The following is a 15,121-nucleotide window of genomic DNA, read 5'->3' as shown; positions in this document are numbered from 1 at the left end:
ACCTTTCCTGAGTTTGCTAATGAGGAATCCATTAGGAGGGGGGTCTTTTGAGGAGGCTTCATCCTGAGAGTCAGGATGCTACCCTTCTATAGACCCTGTCCTGAAGCCTCACCAGAACACTCAACTACACTTACAAGCCCCTCTTTCAGAAGAGTTACAGGACCTCTAAGGATTCATTTAGCTTACAAACATGTCTCATTTCCCTTCTTGAGGGCTGGGACTAAGGGCTGTTTCCTCGAAAACCTAGTTTGGTAATTTGCAACAGCAGTCTTTTGATATTGAAATGAGATGAAGTGTGCTGCGTGCCAAAGACCCTGGCCTGAGACCTTATATCTGAGCAGAGGAACTGCTCTCACAGTGGGCGTGGGGCAAAAAGTAGACATAATCTTGGCAACATGCTGCTGGGAATGACCTGGGCCCCACCCTGTCTCTGCTTCCATGTTCAACTCCAGAGCTGAAAGTTTCTTCAGTTTGCAGGTCAGCAGTCAGGACCTCCCTTGGAAGGAGGGAAAAGCTGTAAGGTGGGGCTGAGAACAGCTTTGTTCAACCCTAACCTAGACCCCGCCCTTCAGCTGGTCTGTCTTTTGGGAGTCTGAAACTTCCTGCCTGCCTCCAAGAGCTTATTAGTAAAGCCTCTGCCTACAAGCGGGAGACCGGGGTTCAATCCCTGGGTCGGGAAGATCTCCTGGAAAAGGAAATGGCAACCCACTCCAGTATTCTTGCCTGGAAAGTCCCATGGACAGAGAAGCCTGGTGGGCTACAGTTCATGGGGTCGCAAAGAGTCGGACACAGCTGAGCTACTTCACTCACTCACTCAGCGGGAAGGGCAACTGGGGAATAAAAAGAACAAAAGCTCAAACAGAACAAATGGATTCTTCATCAGCAGACTTGGGGAGGATCTGCTGAGAATACCCAGAAAGTTGGGCTGAAATGCCTCTTTTTTTGGCTGCCTGGGTCTTTTATGTGTTTTATAAAATGTTATTCAAGTAGAGTTGATTTACAATGTTGTGTTAGTTTCTACTGTACAGCAAAGTGATTCAGCTGTACATATATACATTCTTTTTAAAAATATTTATTTCTTTGGCTGCATTGGGTCTTAGTTGCAACACATGGGATCTTTGTTGCATCATGTGGGATCTTTTGTTGCTGTGCATGGACTCTTTAGTTGTGGCACGTGGGCTCAGTAGCTGTGGCACATGGGCTTAGTTGCTCGGTGGCATGTGGGATCTTACCTCCCTGACCAGGGATTGAACCAAGGTCCTGTGCATTGCCAGGTGGATTATTAACCACCACTGGACCACCAGGGAAGTGGTTACATTCTTTTTCATTCTTTTCCATTACAGTTTATCACAGGATATTGAATTTAGTTCCCTGTTGAGATGCCTCTTTTGCACTAACCATTGGCTTGATCTGGGATCCACCCCTACTCCCCCGCCCCAACAAAAACAGATTCTGAACAAGAATTTGTATCAGGTAGTTTATTTGGGGGAATGAATCCCAAGGAACAGGACTGGAGGACTGGTAAGAGTCAAACAGTCAAGGCAGGAAAGAAAAAGGCAATCCAAGGGTGGATTACTGAGCTGATTAAGTTGGATACTACCACGGGCAGCCAGGGTTCTGTCATCTTAGGTGCTGTACAAAATGTACCTTGTAACTGCCCATGGAAGAGTGGAACATTTCTCCACCAGCTTCTGTTCGTTTTGGTTAGAGGTTGTCCAAGGACGTGTTCATTCCTTTGTACTTCCAGGTTTATGTCAGAATGGGCTGTGGCTTCTTGCAGGGGTCCAGACTGCAGTGACAGAGAAGCCCTGAGATATCAAGTACAGCTGAAGCAAGGTCCTCTCAGGTTACATCTGTATGTAGCAGGCTGCCACAGCAAAGCTGGAATAAAAAGATGGGCTGGGAAGGTGTGAGGTCAGCCACAAACGGAGTCAGACAGACATAGACACGTCAATTGTCCTGCCTTCCATAAATAGAACTTTATTTCCATAAATTCTCAGTCCAAAGGTAGGAAGGAAGTATGTTTTTCCTGGGTGGAAATATTAACTCTTTAGTCAACTGCTTTTGAAGCAATGCATAACCCTCAAAGTATAATCTGGTGACCCAACATAGCTATCTAACTATTCTAAAAAACACCACTGAAGCAAGCTTGAGTCTGTCTATGAAATGGGTACAGAAAAACAAGAGTAACTACCTTCACGTTTCTCCGGGTCCTCGAAGCTCTACCTGCCAGGAGCTGGAGATAAAGCAAGAAGACAGACTCAGCCCTCAAGAAGCTCACATAACCTGGAGCTGAGAGGTTTCTTTAAAGCCCCACAGGGCCCTCACTTCCTTCCTGTTTTCATCTGCCTGGTCCCTTTCCAATCAGTTCTCCGTAATTTGACCTAAACATAGGTCTGCCACTAATTTGCCAAGAAGCTTCCTTCTCCTCAGTTGGTTTCTTATCCAGGAAACTTGGCAGGGAAGCTTGACTTGTGGAGATCAGCCTCCAGTATTCCTTTGTTGAAACTCTGGGAAGCTGTGCTATTCTTAAATCTTTTTTTTTATTTTTGTAACCCATTGGAATAACAAAATTTTAAATTAACTTCATCTGATCAAAAGACAAACTTTAAAACCAACCAACCAACCCACCTACCTCAATGAGCTCGAGACAGTAAATAGGCATACGTCCTGGAAGGCGCCTCAATCTTACCAGCTTTCCTCACTTCCTGGGGCGGCATCTTCGCCTTCCTACCCATACATACCCGCTGGGTGGTCTTTCCCCCCTCGCTCCAGAACCAGGATGGCGGTGGAGGAGATCTGAGCGTGGTTTAGGGCTAAAGGACGGTCAGCAAGGGGTTAATCCCGGGCTAGGCGCCTAAAGAATAGAGTTACCCTCCGCGGGATGGGGGCTGTGCCTGGCGCCCCAGGACAAAGAAGGCGGCGCGGTGCGGAGCGCTCCCCGCCCTGGCAACGCCCGTCGTCGGGCTCCGCCCCGCGCAGCCCTACGGCTGAGCCACTGTCTGTAGGCGCACCCAGGCAGCTGAGGGTGGAGGCAGCAGGAGTGAGAGCGGGTAAGGGTCTTCGAGAAGGAAACGGCGGTAGCGCCTCCACTCGGTGGTACGGGACGCGAGCGCGGGTGCCTGCGAAGCGCCAGGTTATCGCGAACGCACCAGCTGAGCCCTCTGTAACTGGAGCCCCCGCGCCAGTTTGTTTTGGGGTAAGAGGAGGGGTCCGCACCTCTGCAGTTCAGGGGTGATGAGCGGGCGCCCTTAAACCGGCATGATGATTGGCTTGGTTTGGATTTGCTCTGCCCTTAAGCCGGGTCTCGGGGATGCGGGTGGAGAAGGGGCACCACATCCTGTAGGCTGGGCCCTGCGAACAAGGCCGGGGTAAAGGTGTAAAAAGATGTATCGATCCCGTCCAGACCTGCCTCAACCCCAAGTAATCCTCATCCTCCGCCCTCCCGGCCTGAAGGTTATTATTCGGAATAATGTGCTCGGTCGGAGGAGACCCAGGTTGAACATGTGGCGCTGAGTCTCCCAAGTGAAACCCTCAGCACTTATTCTTTGCCGCCGCATTTAACAGAAGGCGAGCGCAGCCACAAGGGAAGAAACCTGTCCAAGGTCACATGGTAGTCGGAGACCGAGCCAGGACCGAAGCCAGTAGGCCTGCTTTCTGGCCCGAGCCCCCGCATCTCTCCCGGCCTGCCCCGCATCCTCGTCCTCCTTCCACGTCCTCCACCAGGCTCTGTTCTCGGAGACTTGCTGGTGGTGGGAGTGCTTCCTCCCTTCCTGCGGCACCCTCGGGAAGGATGCTGGACAGCAGTCGGGCCGCCGGTCCAGCTTCCTCGAGCACGAGCTGAGCCGGCTGTTGCTGGAGGACCGCACAGGCCGCAGGACAGAGGGAGGAGGAGGACCGAGCAAGGTGGAGGCGCCGCGGGAGCCGGCGGGAGATGCTGGGGTGGTGGTGGGCCCGGGCGGGGCAAGGCCGGGAGCCTCAGTAGCCCGCTGGCGCCGGCAGAGCACAGCTGGGTCTGGGCGGTGCCGTCTCAGCCAGTGGGAGCGCGGCTTGGGCCGAGCCCCCTCGGCTGCTCGCCTCTGGTAGGCGGGAAGGTGCGGCAGCCCTGCGATTGGCCGAGCTGCCCCGGACGCGCGGCCAGAGCGCGCGCAGCGAGTTGGCGCCTGCGCGTCTCTGGCGTTCCACGGTCTCCCAGCGCGCTGGGGCTTGTCTGAGACAGGGCTCAGGGCGGTCTGTGCGCCTCGGGGCCGCGCCCGGCTGGGGGAGGGTATTCTACCGCGCGCCACGTTAAGCGCCGTTGATCTCTGCGTGTTTTTTTCCAACCCGGCTGCCAAAGTGTGCCCCAAGTCAGCTGATGTAAAGTCACCTTCTAACCCTGCGAGAGGCTGCAGAGGCAAACATTTAGTTACGGTGGGCTTCCGACTGCCAGGATCCTTTATGACGCATCAAGTATCTTCCTTTCTACCAGAGCATTGGAGCCCCGCCCTGTACAGGGCAGATACCTGTGGCGGGCGAGGAAGCTGACCTTTGAAATGTGTGTAGCTCTAGTATTCTCTCAATACACATTTAAAGAGCGGCTGCTTCCTGTCAGACACCAGAGTAGTCATTTTGGAGGAACCTGAGACCAATCAAACAACACGTAGGTCCTATTTGTGGGGCAGTCACAGTCCAGGTTGAGACTGGTGATCAGATGGGGGCTGTGAATGGTTATAAACAAGATACCTTTAATGCTACCCAGCCTAGGTTAAGTGCAATTTCCGAGACGCATAAGACTGAACTGCAAATATGGATGAGGTTGATTTTTGATTTAGGGGATCAGGAAAGGTTTCTTGAAGGAGATTATTTGAATCAGGGCTTGCTGGATGAAGGAGACCTCAGATTAGGTATAGGATGAGCAAGGCAGGAAAATTGGAAAGTACAGGCATATTGAGAGATGATGTAGCAAATGGTATGAGTAGATGAGAAAAGCATAGTTGGAGATAGAATTTGGAGGGGCCTAGTGAGGACCAGGGGGTCGGGCTTGTACATTCTGATTTGAAATGTAAGCACTTCTGAATAGGATGCTCCTTAAACTATCAGTCGTACTGATGCCTTTTTTTTAACATCTGCACGAAAAAATCTTGGAAATATCTTTGATTCTTTCTTCTTTCATACCCTACATTTAATTTGTCAGTAAATTACAGTGGGCTTTCCCTTCAAAACACAGCCAGACTTTGACCTCGTCTAATTGGCTCTGTGGTTTCCACCAGCATGGTTTCCTCCATGGCAGCCCTTTATATATGTATCTCCAGGGAGTACCTCTTCACATTTTGCTGGAGTTGTGCAGTACACAAACTGCATGGCTGTACATTATGGTCCTGGATTATTGCCATAGCTTCTAAATGGTCTCCTTGCTTCTGCCCTTGTCCATCCTCAGTCTATTCTTAACCCAGTGAGAGTTATCATATTAAAATATAAGCCCAACATGGTATTCCTCTGCTGCAAACTCTCTTAAAGCATTCAAATATTATGTGCCTACTGTGTACTGGTTTGACTTGAATTTGGTAGGCAAGCCCTGTTCTCCTAGGGATGGAATGGCTGCTTAATCTGGTGGTTGTAATTATAGCCATTTTGACAGCTCTGGTAGCACTTTCTTTTGGGGAAAGACAGATGTTTCCTTGACAGATGTGAAGAGGGAGAGGCTCATGTTCCTGTTATGATTACGAGGTCTGCAGTGTGCCATTCTCAGAATATCAGGCAAGCTTAAGAATTGATGATAGTGTCTGCAGAAAGAACCTGCTTTCAGTGTGTTTTCACCAATATTGTTTTGGCTGCAACTGATTTTAAGCATGCTTAACACAGAGTAAGGACATCACGTGCCTTACAGAGCTGAAGACGAGGGCAGCCCGGTCTCAGGAGCAGATCTACCCTCAGGAGGCTCTGTTAGTTTTTTTTCTCTCTTCACTTCCATCTCTGTTTCTATCTACATGTGTGCCTGACTTTTCTCTCTTTGCAGATTGGCTTTCTCCATCTCTCACTTTCTGGCTTCAGGCTCAATGTCACATAGCTGCCTATCTGCCTTCTCCAGCTCCAGCAGTCAGGTCACATGTCTGTGCCCCACGAGGCTGATTTGCTTGCTTTCACAGTGCCAGGAAACAGAATAATGGGTTCATCTGGGGTCGGGTGTCTCTCCCTGATATAGTCTTCCATGGCCAGAGAGTAGGGGCGGGGGGTAGTCCTCACTGCACAACTACAGCATCAGAGGCCAAACGCTGTATACAATGGGCAAGTCTGGAAGGACAGGGATCAGGTGAGCAAGATGGACACCCAAAATTTGGCCACTGTAGAGAGTGTGATGTATTCTCTGAGAAGAATTGGCCATCACCTAAGTCTGATCAGGTGACTGGAATCTGCTGGACTATTCCAAGTGTCTGTTAGGTTTGCCTTTGCTGAACTGAGCTTTAAAGTTAAATCCTTGGCTTTTATTGAAGGTCCCTGCTAAAGGCAGTTGTATAAAAGTCACTTCTGCATTTATGATAAAATAATAGGGAGAACATCATCTATAATATCGTTTAGTGTTCCTTCAGGCTTTTGTTTCTGAATAGTTATCTCTCTAAGGAATAATAGACATCTTTTTAAAATAAGGGCTTTAAAACTTCTCGTTTCCTTTTTGCTTGACGTCAAGGAAACCCCCATTAATTGTATAGTTAACATGCATAGCTGAGCTGAGCTGAAATTTTCAGGCAAGATTATACTAAAAGTGATCAGAAGGAAAACAGCCAAAGGATAATAGACACCTGTCTGGTGAGATCTCAAACTCTGATTCCCACAGTGGCCAGGCAGTTAACAGAGGTGATATGGGTAGGCTTAAAATAGTAAGTACAAACTTTTTGTATTGAGTTCAAGCATAACATAGCTGGCTTGTTACATTGCCTTTTAAAACATGAGGCTGGCCAAACAAAATAGCCAAATAGAGTATGTTAGAAACTGGCTGCTGGTTGTCAGACCTTGGAGTCTCACACCACTTACTGACTTTGAGCGCCTCAGTGTGGAGTCCTTGCATAGGATGCTTCTTTGCTTAAACCCAGCTTGCCCTCCGCAGTGAAACAGGACCTCCCCCTCCCACTTGTTAGTACCAGGGCCCATGAACTCTGGGTTCTCTTTTCTGCCTAAGTATTGCTTCCTGAATTCCTGTTTGTTGCTGACGCCCTGCCTTTTCTGAGGATGTCAGTACCGGGAATGTTTGCCACTTGCAGGAGACGCCTTGACCCTGAGCACAGGAGGGCAACCAGCTGTGTCCTCTGCAAGATCTTCCTGTCAGAATGTAGCAAGTGAGCCCAGCATCAAGACAAGGATGCAGGCAGGTGTTTTTTGTTTTTTTTTGAGACAGTATACTTTGCGTGGGTTACACATGGGTTTTCATTGACAGTGGAAAGGAGGTATCCTTGAGAGTAGACCTAAGTGTTCTCAGAAAAGTTTCCCCCAGATTCCAGAATACTTGAGCATTTTGATTTTACAGCTGTATTTTATTTTATAAATTTGGTCCCCCTGGAGCAGCTAACGAATTCAAACCTAAAGAGATGGTCTCCACCCCCCATAGGGGCTCTGCCTGTCCCCTTGAAGCACCTGCTTCCTACAACCATTTCTGTTTCCAAACCAAAAGGCAAGTGAGTGGCATCTCGAGTTTGAGAAGCTAGTATTTACAGAGGCTAAAGCCCAGCACAAGACACTAAGATGACAAACCACCCTGAAGAGTGTGCAGCAGTTTCATTGCCTGTAGCATTGCATTTGGAGTAAAAATAGCAACATATTTAAAAAATGTAAAAGTACAGAAGAAAAAAGATCTAAAATTCTGGTATTTTGTATATAAGACGACAGTGTGAATAGTGCATTATTAAAAGGGCTGTTTTTATGCACTTTAAGCTATTTTGATGCCAGCACTTTTAGATGTGGCTGACTTGAAGGAAAATAAAGTTGAAAAGCAGCCCTTTATTTGGAGATGACATTGAGGCATTCTCTGCCACAGGCATTGAGCAGAAGGGATGGAAAGGGCTTGAATTATAAACAACTGGATTTAAAATTACCCAGTGGCGGTGACCTCAGACTCCAGTCCTGGCGGGAAGAGGTGGAGATGTGTGTGCTCAGCCAGCTGCTCAGTACTTGGGCGGGGTGGGGGTAGGGACACCCCCTTAAAGAATCTGAGCCCAGCATGGGCCTGTGCCTTCCATGAAGGGCTAGTCTGTAGGTGTATGGGAGGTGGGCTTCAAGCCCACAGCTCAGCCCCACTCAGCAGAGACTCGCTGAGTGCCTCCTCCGTGTCAGGTTTCTTCCAGGCACGGGGAGTTCAGTGGTGACCAAGATGGACCAGGTGCCTGGCCTCACTGAGCTTATGAGCTGGAAGGGAGAGATCAAGTAACGAAACAAGAGAATGTTGGATTGAAGAGTGATCTTACGGAGAGCAATCCCTGCGTGCTGCATGGGGGGTTGGGGCAGCCTCTCCGAAGTCAGAAGGGTGAGAAGGACCTAGTCATCCAGTGTGAGGAAAGGCAAAGTCCAGGGCTTCGAGGCGAGAAAGAGCTTGGCGTGTGTTCAGGTCAGCGTGGCGGCAGCACAGCGAGTGAGGGGAGGGCAATATCGAATAGGAAGGGAGGCAGAGGCAGACTCCAGAAGGCGCGGGAAGGAGGGGGAGGTTTCTAGGCCAGGGAGTCACACAACCTGACTGGTGTTAGAAAGATCTTTCTGGCTGCAACGCTGAGACTGCTGTGTGGCAAATAAGGGCAGGAGTGGAAGCAAGAGCCTACTGCACAGTCTGGAAGGATCACACAAGACAAAAAGCCCTATATATTGCTCTCCCAAGGATTAAACAGATGGAACACCTCCACCTGCCTCCTACGGTGAACACTGTGGGGGTTGGCCAGTCAATGAACTTATTTCAGACCTAGAACCAGGTGGCTGGTTATCAGATTAGGGTGGCAGCAAGATGGCAGGGGAGGAGCTGCATCTCAGGCAGAGCCTTGTTACTGATAAGGGCAGTCTAACCCAACACAGGCAGGTGTGCCAAGAGACTAGGACAGTTCACCAGGAAAAGGGCAACAGCTCCCCTGAATGTGACTGCCTGGCCTCAACTCCCTCCCCACCTCCCTTTCCTTCCCTTAGGCCAGGAGGGGTCACTAGAGGGGAATCAACCAGAACAGGAGGGCACCTAGTGCACACGCTGATCAACAACTCATAATGCACAACTAGTCAGTGTGCTGAGTAGACTAGAGGTGACACTAGTGATACATGGTCTTGTTGCAACAAGGCTGACTTAACCTGAAAAGGGAGTGGTCGGGTGGTGGGAGAGACTGTGCGTGTGTGTGTTAATTTAGATTAATTAGAGCATGTCTCATTTTGTAGCTCTAGTCTCCATGCTGTGATGAGTTTTGGGGAGAGAGGTGGAGAGCTAAATCAAATGATATGTGGCCCTGGGCTGGAGAAACTGCCTGTAGGGTCACGTGGACAAATTTAGGTGGCTGTTTTGCTGGATATGGGGAACACAGACTAGAGAATGGGACTCATGGAGTTGGGCTCACTGAGGGCTCAGGTCCCCAAGTGCCCCACTGGTTGCTGCACAGTCTGTTTTGAGGATCGCTGATCTGGCCCAAATGGGTGATACTTCATCCAGGGTTGCCCCATGAGTTTGTACATAGCCAGAGCCAGAACCCAGGTTTTTAGGTGTTTCAGCTATCTGACTCTTTGTATCAGATGAGGCTGTAGCTTGCGAGGAGGGTGGCAGGCAGGGACTGTCTGGTGCCATAACTGGACCTGGGTAGAACAGAGCCCAATTTGACTTTTACAACCTGGAAGGAACATGGCCACTCCTGCCCAAAGCCCAGAAGGCAACAGGCAATGAGGGTGCTTTTTGTGTTTCAGAACCCACCAGGAGGAGCCTGACCATTCTGCCTTTTGTGGCCACAATGCTAACAGCCCGCCTCTCCAGACCCCTGTCACAGCTTCCAAGGAAAACCCTGAATTTCTCTGATAGAGAAAATGGGACAAGGTAAGACAGTGAAGGGTGGAGGTAGCCTTGACGGTTACACTTTCTGGGTAAAGCAGAGCTCTTCATGCATAATAAGGTCTGACTCTCAAAGGTGTCTGTCAGTACCCACAGTCTACCAGCAAAGGACACGCAATGGTGTCCTTGGAAGACGGAGACCTTCCCACAAGGTCTATGCCCACAAGGCATAGAAGAATATTTTTCATCAGATTTTTTTTTTTAAATAACTCTACATTTGTAAAAAATTGCAAAAATAGTACAAAAATATTCCGTATCCCCTTTACCTAACTTTTACCTAACTTCCCCAAATGTTAATGTCTTACAAAACATAGTACATTCATAAAAAACCAGGAAATTACCACTGATATCATACTATTAACTACAGACTTGATTCAGATTTCATCAGATAGCTCACAAATACAGCTTTTCCTAGTCTAGGATACAAACCAGGGTCCCCATTCCATTTAGTTGTTATGTCCCCTTACTCTCCTCCTGTTGAAAGGTCGCTGCTGCAAGACGTGTGTTATGCCGGGATTCGTGACCTCCAGATGAGAGGATTTTGATCCAGGGTCAGAGATGAGGCTTGACTACTTGGAGCTTTTTGTGTAGCAAAGTTTTATTAAAGTATAACAGAGATAGGGAAAGCTTCTGACAGACATCAGAAGGGAACAAAAAGAGTGCCCCCTTGCTCGTTTTTACAAGGTGTTTTACGTCTGTTAGAAAGCTAGTATCAGGGAAGAGAGACTCTTCCACGCCGAGGGAGTTGCACCAGGCCCCTCCCACAACATGCAGTTGTGAGATAGGATCGAACAAGGTGTATCATCCCCCGGCCTTGAATCAATTGACATGAATATTGGTTTGTTGAGCCATTATCAGCCCAAGGCTTGAGAAAAGAAAAAAAAGGTTAGTCTTGGGCAGAACCGGTTTCGACAACAGAGAAGGGAAAAAAAAAGTCTGCCACTTGCAGTTCTGGCCTTCCTACCTGTTACCCACTCACTGTCGGGGTCAGTTCCTCAGTGTCTGTCGCGCATGACCTTGATACCCTGGAAGAAAATGTCTCTCAGTGTGGGTTGTGTGCTGTCCTTATGTTAGGATTCACCTAGAGACCAGTCCTTTTTAAAATCTCACTCGTGAAACCAGTTAACTAAAATGTCGCAAAACTTCACTGAATTGTGTGATTTAGAGAAAGCATTGAGTTGGCCAGAAAAAAAATTATTGCAAACTGACTTGTTGCCAGATTTTCTCTAACCCACTTCCCCATATTCAAATCTATCCACTCAAAGTTGGGGGTTGCATTACACCAGGTATCATGTATATATATTACACCTGAGTGCATTATACCAGGTGCTACTGCTTGTACCCAGCTGTCCGGGGCAAATTTGGGTTTTTCTGTAACAGCTTACGACAAACTCGAACAAACTTTTTTGCCAACTCAATACAAATTAAACAAGCAACTCTTCTTTGAGAGCTTCTGGAAATTTCCTTTTCCAAGAGTATTCCATGTGCTCTACTACCTCAGTTTCTTCTTTTGCAGCCAGAGCAAGGGAGAAATAATGCCTTTTTCTTTCTCTTATATTTGAGAGGAGTAAAATCAAGTGGCAAGTTAAATTCAGAGTCCCCGCAACTAGAAAATGGATGGTTATTTTCCATGCCAACGTGTGCTCTCTGGCGAAGTAGAAATTTGCCATCGACAGCTGGATGTGAGCAGTAGCACCTGCTGTAATACACCCATATATGTGATATATATGACACACCTGGTGTAATGCAACCCCCAGCTGTGAGTGGATAGATTTGTTTGTTTTTTTTTTTCTTTTTTCTTTTTTTCTTTATTTATTTTTTTTCTCTAATTTTATTTTATTTTTAAACTTTGCATAATTGTATTAGTTTTGCCAAATATCAAAATGAATCCGCCACAGGTATACATGTGTTCCCCATCCCGAACCCTCCTCCCTCCTCCCTCCCCATACCATCCCTCTGGGCTGTCCCAGTGCACCAGCCCCAAGCATCCAGCATCATGCATCGAACCTGGACTGGCAACTCGTTTCCTACATGATATTTTACATGTTTCATTGCCATTCTCCCAAATCTTCCCACCCTCTCCCTCTCCCACAGAGTCCATAAGACTGTTCTATACATCAGTGTCTCTTTTGCTGTCTCGTACACCGGGTTATTGTTACCATCTTTCTAAATTCCATATATATGCGTTAGTATACTGTATTTATGTTTTTCCTTCTGGCTTACTTCACTCTGTATAATAGGCTCCAGTTTCATCCACCTCATTAGAACTGATTCAAATGTATTCTTTTTAATGGCTGAGTAATACTCCATTGTGTATATGTACCACAGCTTTCTTATCCATTCATCTGCTAAAAATATGGAACGCTTCACGAATTTGCGTGTCATCCTTGCGCAGGGGCCATGCTAATCTTCTCTGTATCGTTCCAATTTTAGTATATGTGCTGCCGAAGCGAGCACGAGTGGATAGATTTGAATATGGGGAAGTGGGTTAGAGAAAATCTGGGAACAAGTCAGTTTGAAATCATTTTTTTTCTTGCTGTGACTTTTTGTAACTTTCTAAAATATCAAATAGTGCAAAGGGATGGCAGGGGACAAGCACAGTTCTGCCAGGGACACTTTGTCCTTTTTGTACAGCAAATCCTGGGATTATGGAAATATAGTGATTATTTAGATAAGGTCATTTAATTAATTTTGGGTGTAGTGACCTTACCATTCTACTCACGTGTGACCAGTGTCCTCACCAGAGGCTGTGTCAGAGAAAGCCAAGTAGGGGCCTGGACTTACATTCTACCCCGCCAACCCCCCACCCCCCACCCCAGTAATAAGGCGCCCTCCCTGCCTGAGGTGGAGGTGGGGGAGTGTCAGAGGACATCTAGAGGAGAAAGAGAATCAGGACTTCCTCCAGCTCTCAGCAGTAACCTGTACACCCCCACATACAGTGGGGAGCAGCAATGAGACACTGTATCTCCTCACAGTCAGGAAGGGTTGGTGGAGACCCAGTGGGGAGCCAGAACTCCCATCCATATCCAGTGGTAACTCTTTCCAATTTATTTTATGAAGCTAGTATTACCTTGATTCCAAAACCAGACAAAGACCATAAAAAACAGAGAACTACAGACCAATACCCCTCATGAATATAGATGCAAAATTCTTAAAATATTAGCCAATATAATTAAGCAGTATATTAGACAGAGAAGGCAATGGCACCCCACTCCAGTACTCTTGCCTGGTAAATCCCATGGATGGAGGAGCCTGGTAGGCTGCATTCCATGGGGTCGCTACGAGTCAGACATGACTGAGCGACTTCCCTTTCACTTTTCACTTTCATGCATTGGAGAAGGAAATGGCAACCCACTCCAGTGTTCTTGCCTGGAGAATCCCAGGGACGGGGGAGCCTGGTGGGCTGCCGTCTCTGGGGTCGCACAGAGTCGGACGTGGCCGAAGTGACTTAACAGCAGTGGCGGCAGCAGCAGTATATTAGAAGAATTATAAACCATGAAAAAGTGGATTTGTTTCAGGGATGCAAAGAATGGTTCACACTGAAAAATCAATTAATGTAATCCACCAAATTGAAAGTCAAAGAACAATCATATGAATCTATCAATGCAGAAAAAACAAAATTTAATACTCATTTGTGATTAAGAACTCTAAGAAAAATTGGCATAGAAGGAAACTTCCTGAACTTGATAAAGAGCATCTATAAAAACCCTTGCAGCTAGCATTGTATTAATATTTTCTGGTGAAAGATTGAATACTTTCCCCCTAAGATGGGCAGCAAGGTAACCAATTCACCATAGTGCAGTAAGGAAGTACAGTGAAGCAAGAAAAGTAAATAAAAGTCATACAGATTGTAAAAGAAGAAACAAAACTGTCCCTAATTTGCAGATTATATGATTGACTACATAGAAAATCCCAAGGAATCCACAAAGCACTCCCAGAACTAATAAGTGAGCTCAGCAGGACACAGAATATGTGATAACACACACACATCAGTCTTTTTCTATATCCTAGCAATGAGCTTGTGGATATAGGAATCTAAAACAATTTGCTCAAAAGAATGAGTTACTTAGATATAAATATAACAAATTATACACAATTTGTACATTGAAAACTACATAATGCTGATGAAAGAAATCAAATATCTAAGTAAATGGAGACCCACACTATGTTTAGAAATTGAAAGGCTCAAAAGAGGAAAGACATTGATTTTCCCCAAACTGATACACAAGTTTGGCATAATTTCTATAAAAATTTCAGTCAGATTTTTATAGATAAAGACAAGATTATTCTAAAACTTATATGAAAAGGCAAAGGAAATAGAATAGTAAAAACCATTTTGCAAAAGAAAAATAAGGTGGGAATGCATGGTTCAGTGAAACAGAGAATCCAGAAATAGAGCCACACGGGTTTGCTCAACTAGAATTTGACAAAGATCAGTTCAAAGAAGTTGCACAATCAGTTCAATGGAGGAAGGATAACATTTTCAAAAAATGAGACTGGAGCATGGATATTCGCAGGCAGAGGCTTACCAACTTTGACTTAAGTTTCACATTTTATACAAAAGTTAACTCACAGTGGATCATGGGTTTATATTATAAAACAAAACTATAAAATTTTTAGGAAAAAAAAAGGAGAAAATCTTTAGTTTGGGGCATAGGCACAGAGTTCTGAAACTTGACACCAACCGTTTGGCCTTAAAAGGAAAAATTAAATAATCAGAGTCATCACAATGAAACACCATTTCTCTACATAAGATCCTGTTAAGAGGATGAAAAGACAAGTTATGAGCTAGGAGAAAATATTTGCATATTACACATGCAACAAAGGACTAGCATCTGGAACATATAATGAACTCTCAAAACTCAACAGTAAGAGAACGATCCAGTAAGAATATGCACAAAAGACATAAAGAGACATTTTATCGAAAGGGATATACTGATGCAGATAAGCACATGAAGAGATGTTCAACATCATTAGCCCTTAGAGAAATACAAATTAAGACCACAGTGGATATCTTTACACAGTTACCAGCATGGTTAAAATGAAAAATAGTGATACTGCGAAATGCTGGTGAGGATATAGAGAAAC

The 15,121-nt window shown here is 46.3% G+C and overlaps 1 protein-coding gene and 1 non-coding gene across 5 annotated transcripts in view; one reads left to right on the top strand and one right to left on the bottom strand.

Moving 5' to 3' along the window:
• Positions 1-2,884: 2,884 nt before the first annotated feature.
• Positions 2,885-15,121, top strand: part of BDH1 (3-hydroxybutyrate dehydrogenase 1) — a 36,833-nt gene continuing 24,596 nt past the window's right edge. The window contains exons 1-2 of one of the 4 annotated variants that reach the window (XM_061412156.1): positions 2,885-3,053; positions 9,892-10,018. In XM_061412156.1, the coding sequence (XP_061268140.1) occupies positions 2,885-3,053; positions 9,892-10,018 (296 nt within the window). Of the gene's footprint in view, positions 3,054-3,111; positions 3,200-4,329; positions 4,411-4,557; positions 4,640-9,891; positions 10,019-15,121 lie in introns of those variants that run through there. The other 3 variants (XM_061412161.1, XM_061412179.1, XM_061412170.1) reach the window with 3 other exon arrangements.
• LOC133255499 (U6 spliceosomal RNA) lies at positions 12,384-12,490 on the bottom strand. Its single transcript, XR_009738950.1, has one exon. It is a non-coding gene; the product is annotated as a U6 spliceosomal RNA (small nuclear RNA).

Source organism: Bos javanicus, chromosome 1, assembly GCF_032452875.1.
Source record: "Bos javanicus breed banteng chromosome 1, ARS-OSU_banteng_1.0, whole genome shotgun sequence".
Lineage (NCBI taxonomy): Eukaryota > Metazoa > Chordata > Mammalia > Artiodactyla > Bovidae > Bos > Bos javanicus.
Note: the sequence above shows the minus strand (reverse complement) of the source record. Positions and strands in the feature narration are given on the sequence as shown.